At 49.7% G+C, this 19,065-nt stretch overlaps 2 protein-coding genes across 2 annotated transcripts; one reads left to right on the forward strand and one right to left on the reverse strand.

The window, feature by feature from the left end:
• Window positions 1–622: 622 nt before the first annotated feature.
• Window positions 623–7,014, forward strand: TTC23L (tetratricopeptide repeat domain 23 like). The gene is made up of 6 exons (XM_044292727.1): window positions 623–798; window positions 944–1,052; window positions 1,538–1,665; window positions 1,984–2,121; window positions 5,744–5,826; window positions 6,550–7,014. Exons 1-6 carry the CDS (start codon window positions 631–633, stop codon window positions 6,569–6,571), a joined length of 648 nt encoding a protein of 215 aa, XP_044148662.1. The 5' UTR covers window positions 623–630; the 3' UTR covers window positions 6,572–7,014.
• A 148-nt stretch (window positions 7,015–7,162) lies between these two features.
• BRIX1 (biogenesis of ribosomes BRX1) lies at window positions 7,163–17,528 on the reverse strand. Its single transcript, XM_044292712.1, has 10 exons — window positions 17,359–17,528; window positions 16,647–16,758; window positions 15,046–15,089; window positions 13,628–13,698; window positions 13,146–13,195; window positions 11,841–11,914; window positions 11,659–11,709; window positions 11,475–11,576; window positions 11,253–11,381; window positions 7,163–7,485 (listed from the first exon to the last, which is right to left on the reverse strand). Exons 1-10 carry the CDS (start codon window positions 17,488–17,490, stop codon window positions 7,237–7,239), a joined length of 1,014 nt encoding a protein of 337 aa, XP_044148647.1. The 5' UTR covers window positions 17,491–17,528; the 3' UTR covers window positions 7,163–7,236.
• Between the last annotated feature and the right edge of the window lie 1,537 nt (window positions 17,529–19,065).

The raw sequence follows: 19,065 nt of genomic DNA on the forward strand, positions 1-19,065 counted from the left end.
TTGTTACAATGTATCAGTCTGGAGTCCAGGCTGTTTAGCTCACAGAGCATTGTCTAGACTGGATACAATTGTGCTAATTTTTTACAATGTATCAGTCTGGAGTCCGGGCTGTTTAGCTCACAGAGCATTGTCTAGACTGGATACAACTGTACTAGTTTGTTACAATGTATCAGTCTGGAGTCCAGGCTGTTTGGCTCACAGAGCTTTGTCTAGACTGGATACAACTGTGCTAGTTTGTTACAATGTATCAGTCTGGAGTCCAGGCTGTTTGGCTCACAGAGCTTTGTCTAGACTGGATACAACTCTGCTAGTTTGTTACAATGTATCAGTCTGGAGTCCAGGCTGTTTAGCTCACAGAGCATTGTCTAGACTGGATACAACTGTACACACTTCTCAGGGCTTCACCTTCTGTTAGGCCTTTAAAGAAGTTGTCAGAGTTTTAAAATACTAAACTAACGCCTACTTGGAGTCAGAAGCCCCTCTGCTCTGATCCTCCCGGTCTTTGTGTGACTGCAGCAGTAATGTGCCATCTACCGCTGAGGCCAGCCACTGGCTACAGGGATGAAATAATATCTTGCCGCAGCCAAAGATGAGAAATGACCAGAAGCCTTCTTTTGCAGGGCCTGCGTGATGCAGAACAAGCTCAGCTTAGCTATGAATTACTTTGAACAAGCTGTAAAGATCGTCATCTCGTCTGAAGGGGACAGCTCTGCCGAACTGATAAACATCTACCGGGAGATGGCCCGGGCTGAGCAACTGAAGAGGCGGCACCAGCAGGCCATCCACTACCTGCTGCAGGTGAGTTACCAGTCCGGGCACAGAGGAAAGTTTGTCCCTGGCCTGGTACTGCATTGATGTCATCATGAGGCCTGGAGTATGAATGGCGCATGCTAGGTGGGGGCCCTTTTTTGTAATTTCCTTCTATGCCGTTCTGTCTCCCTAGGCCCATTCTATATGTCAGGCAGTGTATAAAAAGCTGAGTGAAGAGGCCGCACAGACAGGGCTGCTCCTAGCTCAGGCCTATGCTGCTGCCGGACATTCTGAATACAATGGTAAGTGCCGCATCTCATACATTTCTAATACTTTGGGTGGGTATGGGACACTGCCTGCTATAGAGCCCTCCACTGTGACATCACTCGGTGCAACATATCTTGAAATGGGTGCACCTAATTTTATAATGATCAGAGCACAGTATTATTTACTATACAGTTAGACCTCAAACCCCTCTGCTTTCCCTCACACAGCCCCAGTAGGCACAATATTGTTTGCCCGCAACCACCACAAGGAAGAGCTCACTGCGTGTGGCTTTATACTGATCCCATTGAGCTCAATAATAAGTCTGTAGACTATGAGCGCCCCCAAGTGGCAGCAGAAAATATATTATGATTTAACTCTTTTGGAGAACAGCTCAGGTAGTTTTTAGGCACCAGGATTTTTTTTTGTCTATAAATTTGCATATGAGGATGACACAAGGACGGAGAAGTTTCCTTTCCAGCGATTTATCCTCAATTCAGTGTTTTTTCCTTTTCTTTTCTAGAAAGCGCTGATAAGTACTTTACTGAGAGTCTCAGCATTTACCAGGTGGTGCTGGGCCCGGACGACCCTCAGACACTGACCACGTGTGTGCAATTTAGCAAATGGCTCATACAGATCGGTAGGACTCAGGTATGGCGGCCGTCAGGGGTTAGCTGATGAGTGACTATCAGGGGAATCTGCTAAGTCAGATATGCACAGGATTTGCTCTAAATGTCTGACCTGTTCCTACCTCCAGAATGAAAGTCCACTACCCGTATGGTGAGGCACCTGCCATATCTAGGCAGAGACTGAAAAGACAGTCACCTATACATTCATTCTCACCTGGATGCGAAGTGGGAATATCCTATGGATACGCCATAAAGCAGACTCTGACCAGAGCTCCACAGTCTGATTTTAAATTTATGCCCATTTAGTAAATATCCCTTTAATTGGTCTCTGTTCTTGTAGGACGCGTTCAAGATGTTACAGGAAGCGATGGGCACAGAGACGGACTACAGCGAGACTGTGGCTGAGATGCTCAGTATCATGGGCAGTATACATCTGGCAAATGGGAAAATACAGAAGGGCTGCCGACTCCTAAAGAAGGTGATTCTTCTTTCAAAAACTCATAATCACAGATTTAAAGGATAACATCATGTCTGCCATCAGCCACCACTAGAGGGAGCTCAGAAGTTTGCTGCATACAGATACATACAGCCACCACTAGAGGGAGCTCAGGAGATTACTACATACAGATATATACAGTCACCACTAGAGGGAGCTCAGGAGGTTACTGCATACAGATATATACAGCAGTGGCGACTCTAGGAACAATATATAGGGGGGGCACAAAGATACCACAGTCAAAAATGGGGGGGCACAAATCAAAATAAGTATATATCAATAAGATTACAAATACAGTGAATTGCGATATGCAGGGATACAGTTCTAATAAAGCAATTTACTTACCAAAAGAAGCTACTCAGTCGTCTGCTGTGCCGTCCTCTGCTTGCATCCACGTATTCTTTCCCCTTCTTTCTGTCTCTCGTCAGTGCACAGCACACTGTTATGGTGGATCTGTGGAAGACACACTGTTATGGGGGCATCTGTGGATGACACATTATGCCTTCATTAGCCCTCATTATGCTTCATCACTCCCATATCAGCCCCCATATCAGCCCTATGCCTCATTAGCTCCCATATCAGCCCTTATGCCTCATTAGCCCCATATCAGCCCTTATGCCTCTTAGCCCCCATTATGCCTCTTATTAGCCCCATTATGCCTCTTATTAGCCCCATATGCCTCCAATTAGCCCCCATATGCCTCCTATTAGCCCCCATATGCATCCTATTAGCCCCCCATATGCCTCCAATTAGCCCCCCATATGCCTATTAGCCCCCATATGCCTCCAATTAGCCCCCATATGCCTCCAATTAGCCCCCATATGCCTCCTATTAGCCCCCATATGCCTCCTATTAGCCCCCATATGCCCTCCTATTAGCCCCTATATGCCTCCTATTAGCCCCCATATGCCTCCTATTAGCCCCCATATGCCTCCTATTAGCCCCATATGCCTCCCATAGCCTCCACTTAGCCCCGATATGCCTCCAATTAGCCCCCATAGGCCTCCATATTAGCCCCCATATGCCTCTATTAGCCCCCATATGCCTCCTATTAGCCCCTATATGCCTCCTATTAGCCCCCATATGCCTCCTATCAGCCCCCATATGCCTCCTATTACCCCATATGCCTCATATAGCCCCATATGCCCCCATTTGCCTCCAATTAGCCCCCCATATGCCTCCTCCAATTAGCCCCCATATGCCTCCTCCCCCTATGCCTCCTATTAGCCCCCATATGCCTCCTATTAGCCCCCATATGCCTCCTATTAGCCACCCATATGCCTCCAATTAGCCCCCATATGCCTATTGCCCCCATATGCCTCCAATTAGCCCCCATAGCCTCCAATTAGCCCCCATATGCCTCCTAATTAGCCCCCCATATGCCTCCTATTAGCCCCCCATATGCCCCTATTAGCCCCTATATGCCTCCTCTTAGGCCCCCATATGCCTCCTATTAGCCACCATATGCCTCCTATTAGCCCTATGCCCCCATATGCCTCCAATTAGCCCCGATATGCCTCCAATTAGCCCCCATATGCCTCCTATTAGCCCCCATATGCCTCCCTATTAGCCCCCATATGCCTCCTATTAGCCCCATATGCCTCCTATTAGCCCCCCATATGCCTCCTATTAGCCCCCATATGCCTCCTATAGCAAGCCCCCATATGCCTCCTATTAGCCCCCCATATGCCTCCTATTAGCCCCATATGCCCCCATTTGCCTCCAATTAGCCCCCATATGCCTCCAATTAGCCCCCATATGCCTCCTATCAGCCCCCATATGCCTCCTATCAGCCCCCATATGCCTCCTATTAGCCCCATATGCCCCCATTTGCCTCCAATTAGCCCCCATATGCCTCCAATTAGCCCCATATGCCTCCTATTTAGCCCCCATATGCCTCCTATTAGCCCCATATGCCTCCTATTAGCCCCATATGCCTCCAATTAGCCCCCATATGCCTCCAATTAGCCCCCATATGATCCTCCTATTAGCCCCATAGGCCCCCATATGCCTCCAATTAGCCCCCTATGCCTCCAAATTAGCCCCCATATGCCTCCTATCAGCCCCATATGCCTCCTATTAGCCCCATATGCCTCCTATTAGCCCCAAATATGCCTCCAATTAGCCCCAAATATGCCTCCAATTAGCCCCAAATATGCCTCCAATTAGCCCCCATATATGCCTCCCATTAGCCCCCATATGCCTCCTATTAGCCCCCAAATGCCCCATATGGCTCCATTAGCCCTATATGCCTCCTATTAGCCCCCATAATGCCCCCAGCAGCCACATTTTTTATAAAATAAAAAATAAAAACACTTACCTCTCCTGTTCCTGGACGGACGCCGCCTGCCATTTTCTCCTCAGTCGACTGTGCTCTAAACTGGCGCGCACAGCGTGAGGTCACAGAGCGCCCTCACGCTGTGCGCAGCCCTGCACAGCCGACAGCCGAGGACCAGGAAGTGGTGAGTACAGAGCGTTCACCACTTCCTGGTCCTTCGGTACTAATGAGCGCTTCCTTAATGGAAGCGCTCATTAGTATTCACTCTGGGGAACGCCCCCCTCTAGCGACGCCACTAATATACAGCCACCACTAGAGGGAGCTCAGGAGGTTACTGCATACAGATATATACAGCCACCACTAGAAGGAGCTCAGGAGATTACTGCATACAGATATATACAGCCACCACTAGAGGGAGCTCTAGAGATTACTGCATACAGATATATACAGCCACCACTAGAGGGAGCTCAGGAGATTACTGCATACAGATATATACAGCCACCACTAGGAGGAGCTCAGGAGATTACTGCATACATATATATACAGCCACCACTAGAGGGAGCTCAGGAGATTACTGCATACAGATATATACAGCCACCACTAGAGGGAGCTCTAGAGATTACTGCATACAGATATATACAGCCACCACTAGAGGGAGCTCAGGAGATTACTGCATACAGATATATACAGCCACCACTAGAAGGAGCTCAGGAGATTACTACATACAGATATATACATCCACCACTAGAGGGAGCTCAGGAGATTACTACATACAGATATATACAGCCACCACTAGAGGGAGCTCAGGAGATTACTGCATACAGATATATACAGTCACCACTAGGGGGAGCTCAGGAGATTACTGCATACAGATATATACAGCCACCACTAGAGGGAGCTCAGGAGATTACTGCATACAGATATATACAGCCACCACTAGAGGGAGCTCAGGAGATTACTGCATACAGATATATACAGTCACCACTAGAGAGAGCTCAGGAGATTACTACATACAGATATATACAGCCACCACTAGAGGGAGCTCAGGAGATTACTGCATACAGATATATACAGCCACCACTAGAGGGAGCTCAGGAGATTACTGCATACAGATATATACAGCCACCACTAGAGGGAGCTCAGGAGATTACTGCATACTGTTATGAAAGAGTTTAGTGTGTAGACATTATGCTGTAGGCTCCTGAGCTCCCCCTAGTGGTGGCTGCAGGCAGATAGGATATTTTTGATTATCTGAAGTCTTATCTTATGTCTGCTGCAGTCAGCAGGTATCAGTATATAATGGCAGCACTCTTATTTCTTTCTTAGAGTCTAGAGATTCAGACCGTGTTTTATGGCTCCCAGCACAACAAGACCAAAGAAACCCAGAATCTCCTGACCACACTGCAGAAGTAAGTGGCAAAGGCTGACTTCAAATGTAGTGTCTTAGACAGTCTTAAAGAAATCCTCTGTCTCCCAGGTCAGCTATTTTCCTCGCTATCCTCAAGCTGGCTTAAGACCACAGTCAGCAGCGGGAGCCCTCTAAAAATGATACCTTTTTTTGGAGGGAACAGCTAGGGGGTGCTTTAAAATAATAAAATATGGCTAAGGCTTCTGGCTACAACACAAGCAACTAATTGCGGTAAATAGGGTTATCATGTGACCCACAAGCTGCGACATGACAGTTACAAGAAATCCAACCCTGCTCACCCCATTCCCTTACATTAGTGGCCATTACTTGTACACACCGATAGATACACTGTGGTCACTGGCCTGCGACCTATATTGTGCCCAAATTTAGTGTACCCCAGCCTAGCATATATATGTTTAAGATGCTCCATTCACTTCACACGTTGTCGCATGTGACCGCTGTGGCCAATGCATTATTTTAAAGGGTTGTCAGCATTTCTGAAAAAAAAAAAAAAAAAAAAAAGGCACAGGACAACCCCTTTAAGCCCCACACATTGACTACACCCCAGAGTGCCTATTCTTGCACACCTCCTTTAAATTCAATACTATTTATTAAAGTGTAGATCTCTAAAGCACCAGGACTATGAGCGTACAATGGGCTCATGTGAAGTGCTCACGTATATTCAGTCTGGATAATTTGACCCCATAAATGTTCTTCTTTGCAGGTCTGGAGCAATAGGGGAGTAAACTATGGCTGCAGGTTCTATCCAGATCCTCGTCCTACCAACCAACGAGGAATCTCCTACCTATACCTCAGAGGAAACCTTCAAGGGGATATCCGTGGGGTCCGCACTTGCACCTGGAAGGATACATGGCCTCCTATGTAGGATATCATGGACACAGGCTACAGTCATCATAAGAACTGACGCCCGGCAACCTGCGGCCACGTACAGCGACAGGTGCACCCATCTGAACCCCAGTTCAATCCCATTCACTCCTGTGGGTTGTGATGCTTTTGAAGTTAAGGTACAAAATCTGAGGCTGCACTACTGAAGGATTCTGCCCAAAACATGATTTCTGTCGGCCATCATTCTGTGTGAATTCAGATCACCACCCTGGCTGAAAAGGTCTGTGTGCGCACACTGGTGCAGACAGAGATTTGGATCCAATATCCAATCTCCATTGCACCTGATAAATCACAATCTCAGTAGTGCAGCCTCAGACTTTGGGCCTGTAATAGTCTTTCCTCTTTGTCCCCCATTAACCCTTCGTTACCTGGCGCCATACAAATTACAGAGAGGCTCACAAGTGAAGCGAGGTAACAGACGACGGCTCAAAGACTTTTCCTTCCTCTTTTAATGTATAAAACAGACCGCCGGCCCCCGAGCCTCGCACACAAGGCCTCGCACAGTTCAGAAGCGTTTTTTGGCCAGTCTCTGGCGTTTGAACTTTTTGTCTTTCCGTTTCACCCTGGGTTTCTGTATTGGCGGCTCCGTCTCAATAACGACGGGCTTCTCTGCAGATGGGGTGGCGAATACGTCCTCCGTGGGGTCCTGGGGAACAACCTGCGCCCCCTCACTCCTCTTCATTTTATGAAGTGTCTTCACTTGCTGCTTCTCACGAACCTTCGCTGCCGTGGCCAATCGGATCATGCGTCGATGCTGGAAGGAAAATACTTCATTAGCTGTTAGCGCAGAAAATCACATCAAAACAAGTCGACATTTTACAGCTTGACCACGTCTATTTTTTCTTTCGGAGTCAGAATAAAAATGTCAAAAATTTAGCTCAGTTTAAAGGGCATCTGTCAGCAGTTTTGTACCTATGACACCGGCTGACCTGTTACATGTGCACTTGGCAGCTGAAGCCATCTGTGTTGGCCCCATGTTCATATGTGCCCGCATTGCTGAGAAAAATGATGTTTTATTATATGCAAATGAGCCTCTAGGAGCAACGGGGGCGTTACCATTACACCTAGAGGCTCTGCCCTCTCTGCAACTGCCGCTCCCTCTGCACTTTGATTGACAGGGCCAGACAGTGAAAACATGATCAGGCTTCACCCTGTCAAAGTGTAGAGGGAGCAGAGCCCCTAGGAGTAATGACAACGCCCCCGCTGCTCCTAAAACAGCACTTTTTCAGGCACATGAACTCAATGCCTATGGTGTCAGGACCACACAAAATGTTTCCTGATGAAATTATATTTTTTTTGCATCAATTGGGGGCCTTTCGGGCAGACTTCCTCCGTAGTATGGCCAGACCTCCTGAGGGAATTATACTTACTTGATCCTCTCCACTGGGTTCAGGCTCCTTTGTTGCCGCCTCTGCATCCAATGACTGGCTGCAACACTCATGTGTCACGTCACCCAGTGACCTGATGCATGGGGATATATGTCACAGCTGTAGTGCCCACGTGACCTACCTGATCCCCTCTGGATTCCGGTTCAACATATTAAGAGTGGAAGCCAGGGAGCGAAAGAGCCAGAACCCAGCAGCGGGTTCAGGTAAGTGCGATTTCCTCTGCGGGTCCGGCCACTCTAGAGTCTGCCAGAACAACCCATTAAAGGAATAGCAAATAAAATATAAAAAAAGCTATATTTTTTTTTTAAACTTTTTTTTTTCTTTCATTTTAAGTGGTTTATGTCTTTCTACAGCCATACTGTGATGGTTGTGAGGGTCTATACTATTTTATACAGTATGTTTTATAAAATGTAATTTTCTTAAAATGTGTTTTGCATCATTTCAAGTTATACTTCATAAGGGCCTTTCATTTGGGCTGGGTTCATATCTGCGCTTGCACTTACGTTAAAAGTTAAAGGGGTTGTCCCACTTTGCTATTTCAATCTTACCAGCAGTAAATGTCCTGATAACTTCTTCCTGGTTCGGCTCCTGTAGTTGAGTGAAGGCCGGCCACGCCTCCTCATGACTCACCCTGAGAGCTCAGTCCTTGCGTGCTCGTTCATGTGGATGAGTCATCCACATGGAGCCGTATGTGAGGTCCCGCCCCCCCCCCCCAGTATAATATACATTGAGTGCGGCCACCCCCCCCCCAGTATAATATACATTGAGTGCGGCCACCCGCCCCAGTATAATATACATTGAGTGCGCCCCCCCCCCAGTATAATATACATTGAGTGCGGCCACCCCCCCCCGTATAATATACATTGAGTGCGGCCACCCCCCCCCCGTATAATATACATTGAGTGCGGCCACCCCCCCCCCCCAGTATAATATACATTGAGTGCGGCCACCCGCCCCAGTATAATATACATTGAGTGCGGCCACCCCCCCCCCGTATAATATACATTGAGTGCGGCCACCCCCCCCCCGTATAATATACATTGAGTGCGGCCACCCCCCCCCCAGTATAATATACATTGAGTGCGCCCCCCCCCCCAGTATAATATACATTGAGTGCGGCCACCCGCCCCAGTATAATATACATTGAGTGCGGCCACCCCCCCCCGTATAATATACATTGAGTGCGGCCACCCCCCCCCAGTATAATATACATTGAGTGCGGCCACCCGCCCCAGTATAATATACATTGAGTGCGGCCACCCCCCCCCCCGTATAATATACATTGAGTGCGGCCACCCCCCCCCCCCCAGTATAATATACATTGAGTGCGCCCCCCCCCCCCCCCAGTATAATAAACATTGGTGGCGCAGTGGGAAGTGCCAATGAGAGTTAAAAAATCAATATAAAATTAACTCACCTCCACCAATTGATCGCGCAGCTGCCGGTCTCCTGTTCTTTCTTTAGGACCTGTGGTGATATCACTGTGGTCATCACATGGTACATCATATGATCCATCACCATGGTAATGGACCATGTGATTAGCTCAGTGACGTCACCACAGGTCCTGAAGCAAGAACAGGAGACCGGCAGCTGCGCGATCAATTGGTGGAGGTGAGTTAATTTTTTATTTATTTTTTTAACCTCATTGGCACTTCCCATTGCGCACTCAATGTATATTATACTGGGGGGGGTTGGCCGCACTCAATGTATATTATACTGGGGGGGGGGTTGTCCGCACTCAATGTATATTATACTGGGGGGGGGTTGGCCGCACTCAATGTATATTATACTGGGGGGGGTTGGCCACACTCAATGTATATTATACTGGGGGGGGTTGGCCGCACTCAATGTATATTATACTGGGGGGGGGGTTGGCCGCACTCAATGTATATTATACTGGGGGGGGGGGGTTGGCCGCACTCAATGTATATTATACTGGGGGGGGGGGGGGGTTGGCCGCACTCAATGTATATTATACTGGGGGGGGGGGGGGGGGTGGCCGCACTCAATGTATATTATACTGGGGGGGTGGGGGGTTGGCCGCACTCAATGTATATTATACTGGGGGGGTGGCCGCACTCAATGTATATTATACTGGGGGGGGGGGGGGGGTGGCCGCACTCAATGTATATTATACTGGGGGGGGGGGGGGGGGTGGCCGCACTCAATGTATATTATACTGGGGGGGGGGGGGGGGGTGGCCGCACTCAATGTATATTATACTGGGGGGGGGCGCACTGCGCCACCAATGTTAATACAAATGCAGGAGGTGGGTGCCGGAGTGAAATAGCCGGCACCCGACCTCTATGATAGGGGGCTGCGATCAGCGGCAGTTAACCCCTAAGGTCCCGCTCCCTGTCATAGAGGTCGGGTGCCGGCTATTTGATTCCGGCACCCGCCTCCTGTATTTGCGCATGCGCGGACTCGTAGGAATGGAGAGGCGGCCCGAGTACTTGTTCAGCTGTTGTGCGCAGGCGCGGCACAGCGATGCGGCCGGACGAAAGAGGCCGTATCCATGGGATACCGAAATCAACAAAGGGATCGCATAACAGGATTTTTTGTAAGAAAGGTAGCTTTTTGATTATGACATAGATAGGAAGATATGTTCTGTGGGGGTAAATACATTAGATAAAACCTATTTAATGAAATGGGACAACCCCTTTAAATAATGGCAGCGCCGGATCCGTCACATGGCAGACACCACTAACACCAGGTGGACCCCGTTTATTGTAATTGGATTCACCGGGTTTCTATCATTTTGCAGATATAGACCCAGGCTATGTCCATACTGACAGCAGCCCCGGATATCATGACTACAATGAGCTTCCGCCTTGTCTCCTTGATCGCAGTGCTGAGTGAGTGCCCTGCTAGGATCGGATTGCAGCAGGCGCCGGGCTGTGTTCTTCAGCCGATACCCAGCACAGGTACTGAGGCAGCCTGCGCACAATCCCCTTGGCTTACTATGACAAAGGGGTTAAAGGAACACTGGAAAAAGCGCACACTATTATGCCTAGTGCACGGCCGGAAGAAACACGAGAATCCGCCCCTCAGCAGGCGTAACACATTTTTACCAGGAGCGTTCCCTTCTGTGGTCAAATCTACAGACATTTGCAGGTAAAGCTGAAGAACGCACCATGTTTGGAGACTGGTAGTGAGCGTTCTCGTACAGGGTTGGTCCCCCAAAGCTGCCTTTGAAGATCTTGATAAGATTTAGCACAAAGCGAGGTCCGATTTCCACCAGAGATGCGTCCTCCTCGATAATCTGCCATGAGACAAGAATACAGCTTTCCTTGAAACGGACAGAACTGAGAAAAAAATTAAAACTTTTTGGACTCAATACAGGGAACCAACTGACCTGATAATTCCTAAACCAGATCCTCTTGTCTGCTACGGAGAAGGTGAATACGTGGTCCACGAAGGGCTGACTCTTTGGGTGGTATCTCGGGGTTCCGAAAATCTGCAACCAGAGAGGCCAGGATGTTAAGTGGCGGCCGAATGGCGAAGGAGCGCCGAGCAAGTAACCCTGAGGCGGCCATTACCTGTATGAAGAGCTCCTTCAACACTGTGAGGTATGGATCACGATCAAACGCCTGCAGAACAGGGGGAGATTCAGTCAGCAAGATTTTACCAGTACTCACAACTAACCAAGGATGCTGGGAGTTATAGTTTTCTATATAAAGAATTTAATAGCTGCAAAAGCTACATTGAAAAAGATACCAACCGGGTCGAAGGAGAGCAGCGGACGGGAGCCCTTCAGGCAGTTTCCGGTCATCTTCAGCTCTGCCAGGGTATGAACTGGAAAAGGGGGAAGACAGGAGATGAGCAGGGTCCACTGTATGATATACGGCAGGGATGGCCAACCTGCGGCTCTCCAGCTATTGTAAAACTACAACTCCCACCATGCCCTACTGTAGGCTGATAGCTGTGGGCATGCTGGGAGATGTAGTTTTGCAACAGCTGGAGAGCCTCGGGTTGGCCATCCCTGATATGAGGGGTCTTTTTATGTCACAGTCCTCCCATCGGTTGGTCCACCATGATTTTGCTCTGTTGCAGTTCTTACACTGACCCTGGGTTCACACCTGAGCGTTTCTGAGACGCGCGTTTTACGCGCGTATTTGTCGCGTGTTTTTTGCAATAGTAAATGCGCGTTTGTGTGATTGACTGCAGTGTTGTCCAATGAGTCTATGGCCAAAACGCGCGACAAACGCCAAAAAAAAAAGCTCAAGAACTTGTTTATGCGTCTGGCGTTTTACAGCGCGTTCAAACGCGCTGTAAAACGCTCAAGTGTGAACCAGGGCCATAGGGAAGCATTGGTTTTCACGCGTTGAGCGTTTTACAGCGCGTTTGAACACGCTGTAAAACGCTCAGGTGTGAACTTAGGGTGATACTACAGCACTTAGTAGGCTGAAGCTACCTGTTTTCTGCAGCTAACTTTTCACCTTTGCTTTATAGACTGGGACTGGATGAGCAGGGTCATCTCATTATCAATATAGGGCATGGAAGTTAAGGCACTACACACAAACACTGTCACTCCCTGGTCTCGGGACACATTCAGCAGGAAGAGAGACGGCACATGCACACTACGCGCGCCGTCTTATCGTACAGCTGATCGGCGGGGGTACCGGGTGTCGGACCCCTGCCGATCTGATATTGATGACCTTTGTTGAGGATCGGTCATCAATATTAAAAGCCCAGAAAACCCCTTTAAATGTCTGCTCCACCAGCGATCGACTATTGGGGAAGATACAACATACATGGAATATGTGGTCTCATTCAGTCTGCCAGAGCAACAGCTGCAGTCGTCAGCGACCCCAAGCCACAGAGGGGACCACCGTGATGTCCACATGTTCTGATTATGACAAAGGACTGATACCAGGTAGTCTGTTCTATCAGTAGCGATTCTGTGTGCCCAGACCCAATGCAGAACAAATTTGTAATGCTGCCCCCTAGTGGCCTGGAAGATTTTTACCATCTTTATACAATCGCATTCACCATAAACAAACCAGATGACGGAGCAGTCACTTACTGTTCTGGACTAGGAACTTTGCAGATGGTCCCTCGGGGGCGTTTGATACCCTAAAATATAGGAATATATAATCAGATAAGCGGAAAAGCAATGAGAAATCTGAATAAATACAGATTGAATGATGGCAGCCCTCCTACAAACAGTCCAGTCATAGAAGGCCTCTCGACCTGTTCTGCATTAGGCCTCGTGCACGCATCCGGGATCCACGGTTTGCAGACCGCAAAACACTTATGGTTGCATGAGGCATGAGGCCTTACACAGACAGCCCTCTGACGTGAATGGACACTCTGCAATACTTCATTTTTCCTTTGGTGGCGCTGTCTGAAAACTGAACACTTGATGCCAGGTTTCCTACCAAGCAGCCGCTGATCGACCAAGCAGGGGTAACGTCTTCCGATCAACTTATTGTAAAGGGACCTATCTAATAAACAAGGGGTTCCCCAAAGCGGAGCACCCCTTTAATAAATAAGGGGGTCACTCACCACATATACAGATCCTGCTTCTTCTTTGCTTCAAAATAAATACACTTGTTGCAGTTTTTCATTTCACAGACCTGTAAGACAAGCAAACGTCACACAGAAGGACCAGAAGAGGGTGCAGCACATGGCCGTAGCGCTATCCTTGTTGCTACTGTGGCGCCTGCCCAATATGTAAACCATACACGCTAGACAGCGACCTCTCCCGACTCGTCCATACGCATGCAGGTTTCCTGAAAAGGGTGAAAACTGCTGACATCAGCTTATCCCCAGGAGAACCCAACAGATTGGGCATGTTGAAACCCAACTGCACAATCCTCATTTCTGCAGACATCTGCTGTCAGTTCAGAGGCTCCCTGAAACTACATCTCCCAGCATGCTCCATTCACTTCTACGGGAGTTCTGAGAACAGCCAAGCAAGTGTGCAAGCTGGGAGTTGTAGTGTCAGCACAGCTGGAGTGCCGGAGGTTGCTGATCCCTGCACTAGATGGTTGGCCAGTCTACTGACAGGTCGTTGGGTTAAAAAATAAATAAAAAATAAATCATAAAATTATTATAAATTAAAAAAGGGTTTTCTGGGAGTTAAAGGGAACCTGTCACCAGGATTTGGGGTATAGAGCTGAGGACATGGTTGCTAGATGGCCGCTAGCACATCCGCAATACCCAGTCCCCATAGCTCTGTGTGCTTTTATTGAGTTAAAAAAACGATTTGATACATATGCAAATTAACCTGAGATGAGTCCGGTCCCTGACTCATCTCACATACAGGACTCATCTCAGGTTAATTTGCATATGTATCAAATACGTTTTTTTACACCATAAAAGCACACAGAGCTATGGGGACTGGGTATTGCGGATGTGCTAGCGGCCATCTAGCAACCATGGCCTCAGCTCTATACCCAAAATCCCGGTGACAGGTTCCCTTTAAAGGGGTTGATGAGGCCGGTGACTGACAGCAGCGGTCACGTGTTGTAGAACTTGCATCACCACTGCAGCGGCAGGGGATCTGTGAGGTAAATACTTCCTGTTTTTTTATTTTTTCGGCAGATCCCAGGGGCTGTCCCGTTTCCTCCTGAAACCAGACAACCCCTTTAAATATCACCAGGATGGGTCATCACTATCAGATTGGTGTCGGTCCGACTCCCTGGACCTCCACTTAGCTGCTTGAAGGGATCAGCGATGATACGCCAAGTACAGTGCCACACGTCATATAGTGGCCGCACCTGGTATAGCAGCTCAATCCCATTTACTTGAATGGAAGTGATCTAAAGAAAGCCCTTGTGACCTCACAGGCTGATCAACAAGAGTGCCGGGGGTTGAACCCTAACCAATCAGAAGTGACATGTTCCATGTGCCCTAACAGAAACTGATTGTCTAATACAGGAACCCGCCCCTGTAAGTCGTGATAACCGGACATCACTTACCTCGTTGATGACAAACAGTTTATCTTTCCGGTCCATCTTTGTATCTGCAAATGTAAAGTAAGAAAGTGAATGAGCGCGACAGGAGGAGAGAGCGCGACAGGAGGAGAGCGCGCGACAGGAGGAGAGCGCGCGACAGGAGGAGAGCGCGCGACAGGAGGAGAGCGCGCGACAGGAGGAGAGCGCGCGACAGGAGGAGAGCGCGCGACAGGAGGAGAGCGCGCGACAGGAGGAGAGCGCGCGACAGGAGGAGAGCGCGCGACAGGAGGAGAGCGCGCGACAGGAGGAGAGCGCGCGACAGGAGGAGAGCGCGCGACAGGAGGAGAGCGCGCGACAGGAGGAGACGCGCGTCCGCTCTGCATCACCTTATACCATATGATGGGACGTGTATGGGGAGATACAGAACCAATGTCAGGAGGGCGTCTCTAAAGGTGCCCAGAAATGTAATGGTGAATGATAACACTGTGACCCGAGGAGGCGACATTCCTATTGTAGCATGCAATGACATCATTCTGATTATTGGGGGGTCGGATTCTGGGACCCCCTCAATCCACAGACAATACAAGTGCACGGGGTTGTGTAATACATTCTCTGCCAGGAGCTCAGCAGGGATCACTGGGGGCCCCAGTACTTGTTGGCCCCCACCAAGTAGTAATCTCTAGGATACGCCATCACTTTCAATAGCGAGAGAACCCCTTAAAGGGGCTGTCCAACTTCATATAGCTTTTTTTTACAACACCCCCATAGGACCTGTTGAAGGAAGCATACTTACCTGCCCTGTGAGGCCCGGATCTGGCTCTGTGGGTCCAGCGCTGTCTTTGCTCCCTGCATGTAAACATTCTGTGATGGACAGGGCCACATGTGCCCAAGTGGCACTTGACTCAGCAGTGACATACCGCTTGGGGACACGTCAACATTGAGGCCGGTCATTGGCTGCAGCGGAGCATGTGACTCATCATGCGTGCTGGAAGTTTACATGTGGGGACCGAAGCACAGTGAAGAGAACCATGGAGCCGGAATGTCTCTCTCTACCGAGTAGGACATTTAAAGGGGTTTTCTGACTTTTTTTTTATAATTGATCACCTATCCTCTGTATAGGTAATCGCATTTGATTGGTGGGGGTCCGACACCTGGGACCCCAGCTGTTTGAGAAGGCACTGGAGCTTACAGTTTACCCTACACCAGTGACATCACATTCAAGTGAATGGGGCCAAGCTGTAATACCAAGTGTGGCCACTACACAATGTACGGCGCTGTGCTTGGGGAGCTGTAGGAGCCAGAGGCGCTCACTGGAGAGCTCCTGGAACAGCTGATCGGTGGGGGTCCCAGGTGTCGGACCCCACCGATCAGATACTGATGACCTATCCTGAAGATAGGTCATTGGTATATAAAATAAAAAGTCAGAAAACCCCTTTAAAAAATAAAATAAAACTATTGGACAACTTGGACAAATTTGGACAACTTCTTTAAACAAAGTTTACGACTTGTTTTTCAATGTTCTCCAATATCAGTACATCACCCTTCCCAATACCTCCGCTTGCTGTCAGTAAATGGGAAGCATTACATAGTATGGCGGTGTGAGGGGCATCACGGGGGGCACTCACCGGCCTTGGCGTGCGGCATTAATGTTCTCAGGTCTTGCATCAAATGTCTGGTGCGGAAATTAATCCCGCGGGAGGAGAATATCAGCACCCGCTCCTTGTTCTTCCACTTGCCCTGCAACAATAAGAGCGCGGTCACACACAGGCGCCCAGGACATCACAGGCACGTAGACGGCAGCTGGCACAGCGGGTACTATAGCACCCATAACACCAAACCAAGCTACGTATGGCTGTTTAACCCCTAAAGTGCTGCACTGACTGACTCCCATCACAAATCTCCTCCGCCAGCCCGGGTGGCACAATGGAAACCCGACTGACTCCATTACAGTCCACGGAGCTGCGCCCCGCGTACGTCAGGCGAGTGATCCGCTGCTTCCGTTATTTTTCGGAAATGAGAATGCCAATGTGAACGCGGCCTAATATGCAGTCCTGAACAGGAGCCGCCCCCGCGAACGTCCAACGAAGGACGGGTCACCTGAACGCAGCAGACTAATGGTGTAAGTATATTCGATTTTTTCCCCAAAAAAACGTTCCTGTGTTGTTTTAACCCTCTCCTACCAATAATTGAAACAAGTGTGCGGCCCCTTTAAGAAGAAAAAAAAAAAAAAAACATATGGTGAGGTCAAATGACATTTTGACTGCATGGTGTGAACAGACCCCTGTTTCAGAGGACAGGGCCCCGGACTCCTGTGTTATCCCTGGTGGGGGGCAGTACCTCTGACACCGGCGGCGGGATGGTGAACTCGTCCCCGTCCTCATTCTCCGCTGCCTTCTGCTGTAATTTCGGTTTTTTGCTCTGGCCGGAGGACTCGGTGCTGAAGCCACGTTTTCTCCGGTAGGCAGCCATGTTGGTCTGTTACAGGAAGCTGCTGTCTGTACGGCAGGAAGGACTCTATGGTTCTGTACTGCGCCAGCCAGCGCGCCCTCTGCTGGAGACGATGAGGAGCGCGCCCTCTGCTGGAGACGATGAGGAGCGCGCCCTCTGCTGGAGACGATGAGGAGCGCGCCCTCTGCTGGAGACGATGAGGAGCGGCGCCCTCTGCTGGAGACGATGAGGAGCGGCGCCCCGAGCTGCAGACTCCTCCTTCACAATATTATAAGAAAATCATCCTGTGTCCAAGAGAGAAGCGTAATAACCGCAGACAGGATGTGTAAAGCCCTCTCTGCTTTCTGTCTGTGAATGGAATGGAAACATTTGTACATGCAGAGGCTAAAATTCTGTCCTAATTGATAACAGTATAAAACTAATAAGCAGAGGTTGTCAGAGCTCCGCGTCGCAGTTTCTCAGAGGCTGTCAGAGCTCCGCGTCGCAGTTTCTCAGAGGCTGTCGGAGCTCCGCGTCGCAGTTTCTCAGAGGCTGTCGGAGCTCCGCGTCGCAGTTTCTCAGAGGCTGTCAGAGCTCCGCGTCGCAGTTTCTCAGAGGCTGTCAGAGCTCCGCGTCGCAGTTTCTCAGAGGTTGTCGGAGCTCCGCGTCGCAGTTTCTCAGAGGCTGTCAGAGCTCCGCGTCGCAGTTTCTCAGAGGCTGTCAGAGCTCCGCGTCGCAGTTTCTCAGAGGCTGTCGGAGCTCCGCGTCGCAGTTTCTCAGAGGCTGTCGGAGCTCCGCGTCGCAGTTTCTCAGAGGCTGTCGGAGCTCCGCGTCGCAGTTTCTCAGAGGCTGTCAGAGCTCCGCGTCGCAGTTTCTCAGAGGCTGTCAGAGCTCCGCGTCGCAGTTTCTCAGAGGTTGTCGGAGCTCCGCGTCGCAGTTTCTCAGAGGTTGTCGGAGCTCCGCGTCGCAGTTTCTCAGAGGTTGTCGGAGCTCCGCGTCGCAGTTTCTCAGAGGTTGTCAGAGCTCCGCGTCGCAGTTTCTCAGAGGGTGTCAGAGCTCCGCGTCGCAGTTTCTCAGAGGTTGTCAGAGCTCCGCGTCGCAGTTTCTCAGAGGTTGTCAGAGCTCCGCGTCGCAGTTTCTCAGAGGTTTGCGACGCGGAGCTCTGACGTTTCTCAGAGGTTGTCAGAGCTCCGCGTCGCAGTTTCTCAGAGGTTGTCAGAGCTCCGCGTCGCAGTTTCTCAGAGGTTGTCAGAGCTCCGCGTCGCAGTTTCTCAGAGGTTGTCAGAGCTCCGCGCTGCAGTTTCTCAGAGGTTGTCAGAGCGCCGTGTCGCAGTGTCACACTGAGGTTGTCGGAGCGCTGTGTCGCAGTGTCACACTGAGGTTGTCGGAGCGCTGTGTCGCAGTGTCACACTGAGGTTGTCGGAGCGCTGTGTCGCAGTGTCACACTGAGGTTGTCGGAGCGCTGTGTCGCAGTGTCACACTGAGGTTGTCGGAGCTTTGTGTCACAATTTCACATCTATCCAATTCGCTGTCTTCTTGCCGAGCTTCAGGTTATAAACAGCAGCCAACCTAAACAAGCAAAGGCTGCAGTGTAAAGCAAGGGGGAGAGAGACAGAA

This window comes from Bufo gargarizans, chromosome 1, assembly GCF_014858855.1.
Source record: "Bufo gargarizans isolate SCDJY-AF-19 chromosome 1, ASM1485885v1, whole genome shotgun sequence".
Lineage (NCBI taxonomy): Eukaryota > Metazoa > Chordata > Amphibia > Anura > Bufonidae > Bufo > Bufo gargarizans.